At 41.8% G+C, this 15789-nt stretch overlaps 1 protein-coding gene across 1 annotated transcript; it reads right to left on the reverse strand.

Annotated features, from left to right (window-relative positions):
• Positions 1–438: 438 nt before the first annotated feature.
• On the reverse strand, positions 439–11076 carry LOC139638676 (high mobility group nucleosome-binding domain-containing protein 5-like). Its single transcript, XM_071512743.1, has 3 exons — positions 11034–11076; positions 1554–1624; positions 439–1233 (listed from the first exon to the last, which is right to left on the reverse strand). The coding sequence occupies exons 1-3, from the start codon at positions 11074–11076 to the stop codon at positions 439–441; spliced, it is 909 nt and encodes a 302-aa protein (XP_071368844.1).
• Between the last annotated feature and the right edge of the window lie 4713 nt (positions 11077–15789).

Consider the following 15789-nt stretch of genomic DNA (forward strand, 5'->3'; position numbering starts at 1 on the left):
TCACTCGCTACAGTGTTCACAGATAGTGCATACTGACACAATAAGGCAGCCTAAAAGAGCTTAAATCTTAATTAAAGGTGAGATTATAATATTATGCTTCGGACATGGTTGTCGTGAATCATCTTTCAAAACATCTGAGCGGTACCTGAAATTGCTGATGGTGTTTTCCACTTGACAACATCGTTTTGCATCCAGTCATTCGAAGCCTCTATTACCTGCTCGTCACTGTGGAACCTGCTTTCTTTTGCAGTGTGGAATCTACAAGGCCATCTAGTAAAATATTGCTTTAATGTGTCATCTTTGATTATAGTCAAGCCTTGCTTTGCTTTCTATGAATTCGCCCTGCCACCTTAATTTTATATGGTATTGCGAGGGTTGCTTGCTATTTTCAGCTCTTCTCTTTCTTGTGCTCATTCTCACTGTAACGCCCCCCTTTCTTCACTTTCCCGCTCCATCTTTCTTACTTTTATCATCTGTTTTGTTATCACTCTTTCCGTCCTCATCACCCTCCCCTTTCTCTCCGTTTGCTTTGGCATCTTTGGTACTAGCTGATTTTCCCTCTTCCTCCGCTTCACTCTCCTCCCCATCGTCCTCCCCATCGATCTCTTCCTCCTTCCTCTCGCTCTCCTCCTCTCCTGACCCCTCGGTGGCCCCCTCGTTTGTTTTGGTCTCGTCTTCTTCCTGGTTACTGTTGCTACCGCCGCTGTCGCTGTTATCGCTCTCTTTTGTCTTGCTATCTGACTCGGTCTCCCCTGGTCCATCATTGTTTTCCTCTTCTTTCTCCTTCTGTTCCCCCCCTGACTCTACACCATTGACTAGCTCTTCACTGCCTCTCTCCCCCTTTCCGCTCTCTTTGTCCTCCTCCTCTTTTCCTACATTTTTGCCTCGCTCCACTTTTCCATCTTTAGGAGGTGGTGTACGGTTGCCTTCCTCTTTCTCTTTTGTGCTCTGGGCCTCATCAGTGTTGTTGCTAGGCCCTTGCTCCTCTTTCTTAACTTCCTCCTTAGTCTCCTCGATCACCTCCTCCTTTACTTCTTCTTTCACCTCCTCCTCCCCTCCTCCGTTCACCAAGTCAGGTCCTGCCGCTGCTCCTTCTTCTGATTCATTATTTGGCGCCTGGTTTTCCTTCTTCTCTTCTTCGCTGGTAGAGGTGTTTTCAGCAGCGGCTTCCTCCTTCTCTCCTGCCTTTTCATCACTCCCCTCTGTGGCTTTAGTATCTTCTGCTGCAGGCTTCTGTAACACAATACCACAGAAACAATTTATGACTCTAACAAGCATATAATTGGATTGTTTAGAATTATTATGTAGTACCTATGGCCTACAGTTGCCCAAGTTTGGAAGCGTTTTTGACTTTATAACATTTACAAATGTTGGGGCATAGAGAGTTGTGTTTTAAATTGTATTTCGGTTTTTACCAATCAGCATCAGGAGACTTACAGGACAAAGTTAAGGGAGAGAGGGAAGGAAAGACAGGTGACACAGTAGGTAAACTGGACCTGAACCCACAACATCATGGATGTGTGCCTGCTGTATACAATACAGTATGTCTATACCTCTTCAGATGACTGGTCTTGCGGGGTTTTGTCCTCAGAGTTTCCATCATCCGTCTTTGATTCCTGGTCATCTGGCAACAGAGAGGAAACAAAATAATTCCTACAGTAGAGAATACAGTAGAGTACAGAACAGGGAAACAGAACTAGCGTCGTTACGTAATGTGGATGTCTGCATTTTCACCTGTAGGGGGGCTGATGTTGGAGCAAGATTGTTGCTTCTTTAAGGTGAAAAAATGGATGTAAAAGGTGTTTCCCTGTGGTGTTATTACATATAGAATTCCATGTGTTTCATCTCAGCGTGTGATACTGTGTCTTGAACAGGCTTGTTACGGCCAACATAAGATAAAGGTGAAGGGAGGTGAATGATAGGTGTCCATTGATGGTGTTAGTGTTTGGATATTGACTTGGTACAGGTCTAAACAGACTTGTCTAGGCCAACATCAGACAAAAGTGAAGGAAAGGGAATGAAAGGAGTGACTCTTAGATAATACCAAAGATATTGCCTCTGCATTTCATCGCAATGTGTGACATTCTGTCTTAATGAGGCTCATCAAGGCTTATAGCAAGTGAAGCAGAATGAAACCTGTCACAGTGCTGTGTATGATTTAGTACTTCATGTAAAAATGTAAAAAAGAACAACAACTCTTATAATAGAATAGCCTACTTGTGTTACTGGTAAATACAGGTGAATATGATGTCATATGTTATGTGAAAACCTCATAACCCTAATTTTCTTTTTCATTTTCTAATGTAATTTTAAAGGTTGCACAGTTCTTTCTTTACTGACTACTTTTCAGGATCCTAAAACCTGAACATCCCAATCAAAATCCACAATATAATTTCAGAAATCCATAAAATCCATCCTATAAATATGGTTTATTTTATTCATCCTCTAGTAACTGACTTTTTGAAGATAAGCTGTCTGGATTTTATCCAGCGGCTGTGACGCTTGAACAGACACAGTGCAACAGTGACACCTGGTGGTGAAAGTAAAACACACACACTGCTTCATACAAGTAAACAACTTCCCCAGACAATGGAAGTGGACCAGGGAGAGCCAGTAAACATTTTACAGGCTCATAGGGGAAAGAGCACAGCATGGAAGTCGAAGGTAAAGACAAGATCCAGAACTATAAATACCACATCAAAAAAATTCAATATTTTGCTGTTCATCATCATGCTGACCATCACCTTCATCACCATTATTACCTCTGTCATCATCATTACCATTCTCATCACCTTCATCATTACTGTCATAATCATCACTCACACAAAAAACATCATTCAGTCCTTCTGAAGTGCCTACACATTTCTTTTCACATTTCTTAGATCCTCACCAAATTTTCTTATTTAGCAGATTCATCTCCCTTTTTGAATGCATTTAAAATAAAAACAAACAAGGTTTTGATTTATGACAGCTGCTAATGCTCTCAGTTATACATGTGATTGCTTATATCCTGCAGATTTATATGATTTATTGATATTTGTTGTACTAGTTTACTAGACCCTATTATGTAAGTTTATGTTATGTAAGTGGTGAAGTTTTGACATAAGCTCATTTTGGGCTTTTTCCCTCGCCTGCACATGTACATTTCTGTACATGCATGTTTGAAGCTACAAGCTACAAGTTACAAGTCACTACTATGTAAGACGGGCTGAATAAAAACTGCATAAATAATTGAGATGCGCCTTAATAATAGCCCACAAACTCAGTTTGTGCTACAAGACAAAATCTCACATGGGTCCCCAGAGGAAACATCTGTCAGCCTCTGTGCCATTTACTGTATGAACCCCCGCTTGAGTAAGTTTACAAGTGATGCTATGGATCCCCGTGTTTATAGGAAGACTCAATACGAGCTGCACACTCGTTTCAATTGAAGCAATCAACGCGGCAAAGCAGGTTTGTTGGAGTGCAAAATGAATACAGGGTTTTCAGTTTTCACGTGCACAAGTGAATCAAAGGCCTTGGAGTAATTAACCCTAAGCATCATAAGAGGAATACAACTGAACGCTCTGATAAACAACATAATTACACACTTGTTTTTAAACACTGGATGAGACTGAATTTTCCAATCATACATGAGAGGCAGAAGAGTGAAAAAAAAAGAAAAAAAAAGCTGAACAGTGTAATTAATGTCTTTTTCCCTTTCTACTCACACCAGTTAAAGAAGAAATATTGCGCGCGTTGAGATTAGAAGAGTTTATGGAGACATTTAATGCATTTCAAATGCAAAACTGATTGAAGTTTAGCTGTGGGGGGAGATGAACCGTTATGGTAATAATAATGGACTTCTTTAAGAATATTTTATGGAAATCTCCTGCATTCATTAACAGCGCGGGCCAAACGACTGGAGTGTAAGCAGTAAGCAGCGGATGAGCCGCCGCGACTCTAAACATCTTAACGTGATTTGAGGATGAGGCCCGAGCTCATGAAAATGCTAAATCAAATTAAATACAATATTTAGAATCTCTCTCTTCTTCCTCTTAATTAAATCCAGTAGATTTGGGTGCTGGCATTGGCAATGGCTGGAGAGTTTGGTGTATGTGTGTGTGTGTGTGTCTCTGTCTGTCTGTTTGTCTCTCGCACTTTTTCTCTCACTCTCACACATACACCTCCATCCACGGAAAAACACACACACACACACACACACACACACACATTCTTTCACTTACACATGCACACACACACACACACATACATACATACAGAGCACACACACACACATTTCAGAAATAATGCTAGACCTCATCAGTCAGTGTGGAGTAAAAAAAAAAAAAAAAAATGGAAGCAATTGTAAGTGGATGTAATTACTCATATAAATGGCTCACGCTGCCATTCTTATGAAGGGTGAGTTATAAATGACTGTTGTTCCGGAGAAATGTAATAAAATACAACTTGTTTATTTTTCAGTTCTCTTTGAGAAAGTGATAGCAGCGACTGAACTACAACAACCCTCTCTCTCTCTATCTCTCTCTCTCTCTCTACACACACACAAACACACACCTATTCTGCATCAGTGCTGCTGGATTTTATCATTTGGGAGCAGATCAAGTGTTGGCTTGTAAAAAAAATGGGACTTATGATCTCCATCTCTACACCTCAGCTCTATACAGTAATAATGCATCACGCTGCTTTGATCTGCTTTTCCATTTGATGTGCTTGTCCCATTCCTTTAGTAACCCCGCACACGCTGGGAGACTGGATTGTGCAGTTTACACCAGGTAACGGGATGTAAATACTATTCCATTAAATATGCATGGCTTAAATTAATCAACTAAATTAATAAAACAACACATATTAGAGCAGAAACAACCCCCTGTGGTTCCGCTGGTGTTCCACTGAACCCTGAACCCGCGCCATACTGTCAACACACTGCCACGGCACATTTCTCTTTCCTGTATTCGCTGTAGATTCACACTCCGTTTCACACTGTGGAAAGTAATGGGATCATGTGAGCAAACGTGTATCTACAGTACAATCTTCATCTCTGATATTGGATTATGAATGGGATTTATGTCAGTCTTTTCTTGTCTACAGAAGGTGAATGAATGAGATTCATATCAGCGATTCAAGGGAGTTAGAGAATAAACAAACATGTGAATAAAGCTTTCCTGTTGTTGGCTATGGGACAATGAATACATTTGCTGCCAAAAAAGAAAGTGTAAATCCAGAATAAAGGAACTACACTGTTTTATCTGTATCGTTTATGAAATGTACATCATTCTCTTCTAATATACTGATTCAGAAGCCTTTCCACATCACCAAGAAACATTTCTGGGGAAAACTACATTGCACAGTAGCATCCTTGAGTTAATGTTAGCAGAGCGGGCCGTGAATAAGCATTTTTCTTTCTTTTACACTGGGACCATGAATAGTTCTGGAGGAGAGATGTAGCTTTCGACAGCTGATGTCTATGGTGACATTGGAGAAGGCTGCTGTCCTTAATGTTCCGGGTGATACAATCTGATGAAACCATGTATTCTGGTTTCATTGAGCTGTTATGTCATTGGGCTGCAAGTGGATAGAATAAAGATGTTCTGAGTGCCAAGATACTTCTGGGAAACCCTCTTATTTAATTCGTCTGAAAGTGAATTGAATAAAGATGTTCTTAGTGCTGAGTTATTACTGGGAAACCATATTACTGGGGACATTGGGTTCAGAAAGTAGACTCTGAAAATCTGGAAAAAAAAAAAAGTATTATATGAATACACCCGCTAGCAAGCAATGTCTTTGATCCGCTTGCAGTTATATGATGAGAAAATCATAAGAGCATAGCTGTTTCATATCTGTGTCCAGCATTTACTGTGGAAGGTTCTTCTGAGATAATGTCCACTTAACATCCTCAGCATGCTAAACCTGACACTGTAAAGGCATTGTAAGTTTAAGTTATTTTGCCAAAAGTCAATGTAGGGCGAGGAATGCTGAACCAAATTCAAACTTGTAACTTCAAAAGTCAATGGGTATTTTGTTATTGTATCCTTTTTGCAGCTGGATATATACTGGAAAGAAGTGCTCTTCTAAATGCTTTGGTTGTCATATGGTTGACAGAACCAAGGAGAATTTTTCTAACTGCACAAGACTGGACTCCGGATTCTTTCCGACTCAATGCAAGGCAGAGGTTGTGCTACTAAATAAATACAAAGCGCTGCTTTAATGCACAATGCTATTTACTTTTATAAACCGAAGCATGGGAAAATCATTGACACGGTCTCCACAAGCCCATTCTAATTTCAGCGGATTAGTTCTGCATTGTTAAATAAAAACTAAAGCCTTGACTTACCACATAATGTATCTAAATCAGCCGTCAAAACACTGCCTGTTTATCACCATATATTGCTTATTTCCACCCAGTTGATTTACCCCACTCCGCACATGGCTGAGTTACGATGAGGTATAAAACGACATGGGTAGTAACTCTGAATAGTAATTATGAAATGTCGCCACTCAGCAGTGCACTCCAGTCACTGACCAGGGTTCTGTAATAACATTTAATGACAGTATGGCCGGCCACCAACAAGCCAGCCACGCTAGATGCCCAGTTGTTACTGACTTTATAGTGATGTGACATACGGAGAAACCAACCCAACTGGTTAGTGTGAAAACTGATGACGGGAGACTTTGTCTGTCCATCTGCTTCTCTTTCTCTCTGTCTCTCTGACACACACACACACGCACACACACACCATTATTCATGAAGATAGTAGTTAATGGGTTTATAAAGAAGAAGAGCATATGGAGAAGGTATAAACCTAACAATTACATACAATACTGAGGTGGTCTATGACTCCACTCTCTGTCAACATTTGAAGACACAGGTTTGCAAACGTATTGATTTGTGTCTACAATTTAGTGGCTAAGTGCAACCAACTACTCATGTTTCATTATAGGTTTTTTCACTGAAGCTAAATTGGTCTTTAACCAAAACAATTGTCATGGGTGTTGAGAACATTGAGGCTGGTGGAAGCTGTGGGTAGGGCTAAAACATAAGCACAATCTTTCTTGAATGTACTGATAAGGCCACTCTCTTGTGTGTGTGTGAATAATTTTTGGATAATTCCCTTGTTTTTTATCCATCGTATTTTATCCATTCCTTCCATGGTAGGGAGGAAGTCACGCTTTAACACACTATGAAATTTATCATAGCAAATATGCCGAGTGTATAGCATTCTGCATGTTGTGCTCATGGTCTAGCCATCTGCTGGCAAGGTGCCTGTGAATGGATGCACGCATTAACTGAGCACAGTGAACTTTCTCAATAGTGCGGAAAACATCGCTTATGCGTAGCAAAGTGTAGCGCTGTCCTTGGATTGCACTCAAATTCATTCAAAGGAAAGCAGGAACCAAGTGTGTAACAATGTTACAGGCGGCCGGGCAGAGTAATATTTTTAAAGGTCATGGATTCAACTCAATATTTTTAAAAAGTCAAGGCGTTCCCTCTCACTTTTCTCATTGCCTGAAACCTGACTGTCCAGTGTCTTCTTTGTATTAAGAGTTTTAGTCCAAATTGATTTAGCCTGTGTGCATTTCAAATGAAACTTTAATACCTTTTATTTCTCAGTATCTGCAAAGAACAGATGATTACATGTCCTAAAATGCAACTGTTTTATATGCAAAGGTCTTAAAGCCTTGACAACCAACTTCAATAATATTCAATAATGAGTGGTGGCTATCTCATTTTGGAATGACACTCTTCATATGTCCTGATGTAGATCAATTGGACAAAAAACTCAACATTACACTGGAAATGACTTTCCTCACTTTTTTCAACTAAAATCTACATGCAGCTAAAAGATGATTTACATCTTTTGCGGTACCAAGAAGGATGCCACTCCTCTCTCGTGCCCCCCCCCTGCCGAAACCACCCCATGTCCATGTTATGATGTACAACATGCTCTCGGTGCTATGAGTCATTCGGTCTAACACTGCGAAATGGCAGAAATACACAGCATTTGATACGTGTGAGCTACTGCATCACAGCTGACAGTGATGGACAACACAAAGCTCGCGGCTGAGGAATAGAGCAGCCAGTTGTTAATCCATAAATACTTAAAATATACACAGGCGAGTCAACACACACACACACATACACACATCTACACTTAAGATCACGCATCAGTGTCAGACCAGAACCTTAGATCTTGCTACTGGCAAACACAACTACATCAGATGCCCTCCTAAGCCCCCTCTCCAAAACACCAGTAAAAAAACCTGCATCTCCGCAATTGGCAGATGTTTACCCTAACCATGTATGTTGTATGTCAAAGCCACTTTAGCGTTGTGTCAGACACAAACCCGCTAGATGCTGAGGCTCCTATCTCGACGACTTCAGATGTGCTTCTGTGAGCTCAACCTCCAAAAGAAAAAAAAAAAAAAGGAGTAAAAAAACGTGTAAAGCAGGCTAGATTAGAAATGGCAGACATTAAGGAAATTTGTGTCGTTGAAAGTGTCAGACGGTGCCCTAACCCTATACTTTGTATGTCACAGCCGGCGCTGTTGTATGTCACAGCTGAAACACTTGTTAACAGATTAATGTGACAGATTAGTATAGCTACCCTGCACTTTAATCCGGTAAATCCTGCATCAAAGGGTCATGAAGAACCCTTTTTTCTGCCTCCCCTGAAAAGGAGGAGATGAAAGGGACGGAAAAGAATGAAGGAGCGATAGGGAAGGACGGCCGTGTTGTCTGAGATGTGACACGCGAGCGCGCACGCACACACACACACACACACACACACTACAACCACACAGATCACAAAGACACTCTCTCCCTCTCTCTCTCTCTCTCTCTAAGAGCTTGACAGGAAAAAAAACTAGCTTTAAACGTCATCTTGCTCTCATCCGTTGCCGCTGAGCCTCTCTTCTCGGAGACAGACACACGGTTTTAAGACACACGGCCTCTTTGTGCGCGCGTCTCCTGCCTCCCGAAGGCTGTTTTGAAGCGTATTTCACTCTGGCAGGCGTTATAGATACATATGCTAACAGGACTAATTCCCCAAGGCAGCATCACATTTTATGACACTGGAGGCAGAAGGTTGATCTGGTTGGTTGGGCTGGAACGTACGTGTGTGAAGGTCCGTGCACGCACACACGCACACACACATAAAAAATTCCCTTGTGCTCACATATGCAGTACTAGCAATTTCTTTCTCTCGCATTCAGCTTAAAAGACCTTCAACTTTTCCATTTCTTGAAATTAGAGTTTTGCTATCAACTTCCTTGACTTGAAATCAAAGGGACACTTGTCACCCTCCAAATGATTTTCTATAAAAGCGAAATAATGGCGGTGGATGTAACGTGGATCTGTCTTGTAGCGTCAATTGAATTGGCTCACGCTGCACTGAAAGAGGGAAGCTGGTAAATAAAAAGGAGGCAGCGGGCTATTCAGAGCATGAGGTTTTGTTCGTTGGGTGAAGTGTATATGGGCCGTCCTTGAATGACAGGACTGACAGTCACCTTGGTCTAGCTGAAACACACCATCCACTTCTTTTAGTAATGAAAGGGCACAATGAACCTTATAGAGATATAGACGCTGTTCTGTGTATGTGTTTGTGTGTGAGAGAGAGTGACAGAAAAGGCAGAGTGTGTGTGTGTTCAATACCTCGCTGTTGTAAAATTGACTAGTAACAATCATTTCTCTCATATCATTGGATTGCAGGTTGCTGTAACTGCAGCCAGTTTACAGCAGATTTCCCATAGCATAAAAAATTCACATATCCTTAGCCATAGACTTTAAAAACAGATTTTGTAGCCTGTAGCTGTTTTGAAGCCTGGAGATTGGGTTTACGGCCGCTGCCATGTTGAAAGCGAGGCCGAGGTTTGTGTGCAGAGTCACAGCACCGCCTAATATTGGCCCGTAATCCCCGACCTATTAATCACTAGGAAAACAACCCTGTTTTATAACCAATATATCCCATTAATGACACAATTATTTTGAAAATCGCCATAAGGACACACATTAGAAGAAGTGAAATTAGCGACTGAGATCATAACCTCTTGTGGGAGAAATGTATTGGAGTTGGGCCGGGTTTGGAGTCTTTTTGGAGCCAGCCCCTAGTGGACGATAGAGGAATTGCCGCCTGCTGCCACTTATTGCCTTTAAAATTCATAAATGTTGGTAGCAGCAAACTTGCTCCACTAACTACTAACCTCTCAATATCAAATTGGTCTATCTATATAGCGGCAGTGGGGACATGAGGTAGTGTTTTCATATGGGAATCCTTACTATTCTGACAAGCCAATGAACATATCTGTGGCGTCTGCGGCCCCTAGTGTGTAGTTACATTTTTCTAGTTGTGCACGCCTCATCTGCGGACCCTCTCTGCCACCACCATTACCGTTAAAGTATAAATTAAGCATTAAGCTACAATTTGCTACATTGGTGTTTACCGCATCGTGCCTCATCCTGCCTCAAGAAAACATCATTCAAACCAGTCTAACCGGTCCTGCAACATGCTCATCTGCGCCACAGTCGACCCTGCTGTGTTATTCAATTCATTTGGCTGCATCTGTATGTCATATTCAAATGATAGTTGGTGGTTAAATGCTCACCGATTTCTAAAGGCGAGCATTGGGCTTATTCTGATAGACACCAATCATGGTCAGGGTAGTCCTGCCAAGCGCGCGCACACAGTTTTGCAAATCAAAAAGCCGGCTGGACTACAGTAGTGTGCCTCCTCATTAATGCATAATCAGTAGACACACTTTCCTCTCTCTCAACTCCCCCCCCCCCCCCCCTCTATCTTTCTCTCCCTCTCTCACCGTCTTCATCTCTCTCTCTCTCTCTCTCTGTCCATGTCTTTGTCCATCTCTCTCTTGGAGTATCGGGCTCTTTTTGTTGATTTTCAGAGCAGCAATTTGGCCCCAGCAAGGAGCCAAGGCAAGTAAAGCGCTGCTTTGATGACTCTTTATGGAGTGATTATCCAAATGAAAGGCAATTATCCAGACCCCACCCATCCCTCTACCCTTCAATCCCTCCATACCTTTTTCCACCCCGCGCTCCACCGTCTCGGCCGCTCTATTCATCACATTCAAGCGATTTGATTCCACCTCTACTCCCCTTTCTTCTCTTCTCCTTCTTTCATACCCTCTCCAACCCTTCATCTCCTCTCGTCTATTCTCAATTCCGGCCTCTCTTTTTACCCCCTCTTCTCTTCCCCTCTCTTTCATCCTCTCCTCTCGTTATGTCCTCTTTTTCCCCACACCTGTCGACCCCGTCCTCTCCTCTTTTCTCCTTTTATTCACCTCTTTCCCCCCTATTCCCTCTGCTCTCTTCATCTCGTCTCCTCGTCTCTCTTCTTGAGGGAGTCATGAAACCGAACTGCTCACTAGGGCCTTTTGAGAATGAGCACACTGAGATAGACAAGAACAGTCCTATTTCTGTTTTGAGGTCAGCAAGGATTGGTGGTTATGTACAAACTGAAAAGGAATATGTATTTTTAAATTACTCAGAGCCACTAGGGCCAAGCTGGACCAAACATAACAGAGAGAAAGGAGAAAGGAATTTACTTGTTTCCAAAGAGCATCATTTCGATTCTGTGCTTCCATATTCAGCACTATTAAGAGTACAGAATACACCAGGCAGGGTGTCCTGTTGGCTAAGTAGGCTAAGGCAAATGTCCTTGTCATGTATGAGGCTCGAATTCACTTCATGACCTTTGCTGCCTTGCCTCTCCTGTCTTTGCTGCCACTCACCGCCACGCACAATCTAATGAAGCAGAAATGTCAGAAGCTTTACGATACACCACAAAAGAAACAGCTGTATTGCTTGAGTTACGCTCAGTCTGGTTCCCCGCAGCCGATGGACAGTGAATAATGGGCACTGGCACATACACAGACAGACACACACACACACACACACACACACACACACACACAGACCTCCCTGTCACAACACAGTCAGCGCAGAACAGAGGCAGAATCTCAGGTTACGAGGTCACTCTGTCTCATTTTCTTTTTCTTCTTACTCTCTCTCCTCTGTCTCTCATCTGCTTGTCTGTCTCTACGCCTCTCTGACTGTAGATCTCTCTTTCCCTCTGCCCCCCCCCCCCTCCCTCTCTCTGAAATACCTTTATAACGATATGACACCTTTATAAAAGATCTTTTGTTTTCGTTCCAATGTTCCGGCACACCAGAGATGTAAAGTATGGGTTTCATGCCGCGTTCTTTCCATAGCCACTGCCAGTCAGCCAACTTTTCTGGCTGTCTTCCTTAGAATGCGATGTGCTTACCTCAGACCCAGCCAGGACTCCTCAAAGGGAAACTAACACCAAAATCATCTATGTGCCATTGTAAATCACTAAACAGAGATGATATTGACTCTAAGTTGCTACTGGGAAGCTCAACTGGACAAATATGATCACAGCACAAAACTTATTTGCATTTGGAAAGCTAATGGGCAAAGCGCTAATTTGCTTTTGGGAAGCCAAATGGGCAACTATAATTTCAGCACTTGTTTGCTTTTGCGAAGCCAAATGAACAAATATAATTTTGGCGTTGATTTGCTTTTGGGAAGGCAGTGGAAAAAAAAGAAATAAAGATGCCTTTGGGAAACCACGGCCTATCTGCTAGGCAACTCTTCCCCCAGCATTAAAAAAGAATCTGCTTGCCTCAAACTCCAGCTGGCTGCTCCCATACAGGCTGTTCAGCACCATGGACAGAGACAGAGAAAGACTCAAACTCCACTCTTGACTGTTAGACCATCACTGTGACCCATATTGTCGTGCAGTTACTGCATTACTTGCACTGCACCCTAGCTACTAAGAAAGAGCATGTTCGTTGTACAAGTCACTATATTTGGCAGCAGGCTTTCCAGGTCAAATGGTGAAGGGTGGCAGTGTATTTGATATGCTCTCTAATCCATTCAAACAATCTTGTCAAATGCCTGATCTTGTTGTCTGATCCGTCTGTCTGTTAATTTAATCTATGGTCAATGTCACTCAAGGGGACCAATAATGCAACCTGGTTCTCTATGCCTGTAATATGACAAGCCACGCAATCTAATGTACAGAGGATTTTGAGGTGACATTAGATGTCTCAAATAAGCTCTGAAGTGTACATGCACGCACACACACACACACACACACACACACACACACACACACACACACACACACACACACACCCTTTCCCTCGTTTGATGCAAAATGCCAGCTCCCCTGAACCACAGACACAATTCTCCACGCTGCTTTGGGCTTCTGCTGTCATCTCTGCTGCCAGAGAAGAAAACAGGCTACATCTATCATGAGCCACGGCATGACGTAATCTGGTTCATGCTGCAGTGGGAGCTACAGCATCACCACATATCTGCAGCAACTCAGTATCTCTTTAAGAGTAAACTTTTCAAAAATTGAGAGAAATATGTTGTATGTAAGTTCCCGTTGGCACTCTCATTTTACACCGTACAATGCGAGGCATGAAAAAGGTCTGGCACGGTCCCAAGGCAATGAAACATTTCCCACATGTGGAGAACAATGTCATCTGCCAATTAGCACAAAAATAAAGCCAAATTGGAGGTTTGGAGTTTGGAGGTATGGAGTTTCTGCAGGACATCATTCTAGATTTATCAAAAGCCCAGAAGATGATGTAATGTGTTTCATGTAACAGTGTCTTACCAGAGTGTTATCATACTAGACTATTTCCAATATTTCCTGCAGAGCAACAGTGCCACTAAGTGGCCATTTGAGAATGCAGCAGGTTACATAAGCTTTATGAGGCCAGGCATTACATCATCCCCCGTATCAAAGGGAGATTTCACTCAAAATGTCTTGACAAGGTTATTTTTTTAAAGTTGTCTTCACACTGTCATCCTGTCATCGTGTCAATTCTTTGGTTTTTCGTGATATCTTAAAGCAGTATTTTCACCACACATTAGGGTTCTCACTTTCTGAAGATTCAAGAAAGATCAGGAAATACGTTGCAATACATTGCAAGGACTTACTATATGATATTGTGCCATTGTTGTGGGATGTCTCTTTAAAAAGGAATGTTTAATGTACCATATTGCTCTCCCGCACAGATGGAGGGCACAAGCACATGCAAGCACACACGCATGCATGGAGACACACACACACGCCTGGACACAGACATATGCACTGGAACACGCTTTCATATACACAAACACACACGCACACACACACACACACACACACACACACATACATACACACAAACTCTCTCCCTCTTACACACACATAGGGCAATGCACATAGACATACATGGACAACAAATGGTGAAGATGAATGGTTGGGTTCAAAGGAGATAATACACTCAGGGGCAGCTACAATGGCCTATTAAGCGGATAAATGTTACTCTCGGTCTCAGTGTAGCAGATAGGGTTGGGAAGCTGACTGTCAAAATACAATATGTTGCAGATTACTGTTAACCTGTGTAACCATTTTTACATTTTAAAAAGGTGAGTCCGCATGCTCATATATCACCATCACATCCCTTTGTAAGGCAAAGAGCTGAGGAGATGGGAACAGGGATGAGGCAGAGGGTAAACTCTACTAATTACACAACGTTTTATTGCAAAATAGAGTTTACCGACCTTTTTAGGTTGACATAAATATTAATGATATCAATTTGAAGTCAGATCATAGTAAGCAATATCAAGTCTGTTATATGAGGATAGGGAAAGGAGAGGAGTAAGCAAGCTAATTAAAGCAGAGATCCAAAAGAAATACAATACTGTTTTGTCATTTGTTTTTTTGGCTCACTCGTAGCACCGTCCTCCATCGCTGAGCAGTCGAAAATATGAGTAGGGGGAGGGGAGCTTTTGTTACAAAACAGAGTACGGGATGGACAGTGACTTTTGAAGTGAGCCAGAAATCTGAGCACCTGGTGTAGTAATCGTTGAGTCATTGATATTGAGCAACCCTGTCAACACCCTATAACAACCCTATCAACACCCCGCAGATATATTACGGTCATTTTGTGCTATGGGGCAGTAAGAATCTTATTCATTGCCCATTGCTTTTCTGAAAATAGATTACTCTTTATATTGGTTGTTTGCTTTATGATGACACTAACTGGAGGTCATGGTTTAGCAACCTTACCACTACATTGTTGGTGGAGAACTCAGACTGAAAGCTGCCGGGTCTGAGTTTTCAGAAAGAATTTGGGATCAAGCATATATACAGCTTTGTTACACAAAACAGCCATTACTCTGTCACTGTTTTAAGTGTTTTTTCACAGATATACTTTCACATCCAATTCAGTGTCAGTTAGTCAATATGTTGATACAATACTGCCTGAAGGAGAGAGGGTCACACCTGCTTAAAATTGGAATTGGAGTGTTCATAACATCAGGAACACTTTCCAGCATATATCCAGGCTCCAAGGTGACAGCAATTATTTCAATTACAGGGGTTTATGTTCACAAGAATGGTATTTACTTCTATTGAGATTTCAAAGATATCACCTCATAGGCAATGGGAATGTGTAACTGTTAAGTGGAAATAAAGGTGAAAAAGATTTCTTCACCTTTTAAGACTACTGTTTTGAGAAGTCAGTGCTTGATAAAGGCCTTTATGCCTAAAAGGTTATGATTATTGTAACCTTTTTCAAGTTTCTAATGAAGTGACATTCAGGCACGCTTCATTAAATGGACATTCAGCTGGTGTAAGGTTCTCTCTCTGGGATTATTTAAGCACAAAACCCTGTTTTCACTCTAGCTCCAGAGGTGAATCACCCATACTGGACACCATCCTCTAACAAAAGGTTATCCTAATACTAAAT

Source organism: Centroberyx affinis, unplaced genomic scaffold, assembly GCF_046629955.1.
Source record: "Centroberyx affinis isolate AG114_WGS23_722 - 3 ecotype Tasmania unplaced genomic scaffold, CSIRO-AGI_Caff_v1 ptg006480l_1, whole genome shotgun sequence".
Lineage (NCBI taxonomy): Eukaryota > Metazoa > Chordata > Actinopteri > Beryciformes > Berycidae > Centroberyx > Centroberyx affinis.

Bases quoted from the DNA above. Each gene is read 5' to 3' on its own strand.
- LOC139638676 (XM_071512743.1), bottom strand. From the start codon at position 11,076: ATGAATAGAGCGGCCGAGACGGTGGAGCGCGGGGTGGAAAAAG. The intron at 1,625-11,033 runs GTATGGAGGGAT...CTCTGTTGCCAG, and splicing joins GGAGCGCGGGGTGGAAAAAG to ATGACCAGGAATCAAAGACG. The intron at 1,234-1,553 runs GTATAGACATAC...ATTGTGTTACAG, and splicing joins AAGACCAGTCATCTGAAGAG to AAGCCTGCAGCAGAAGATAC.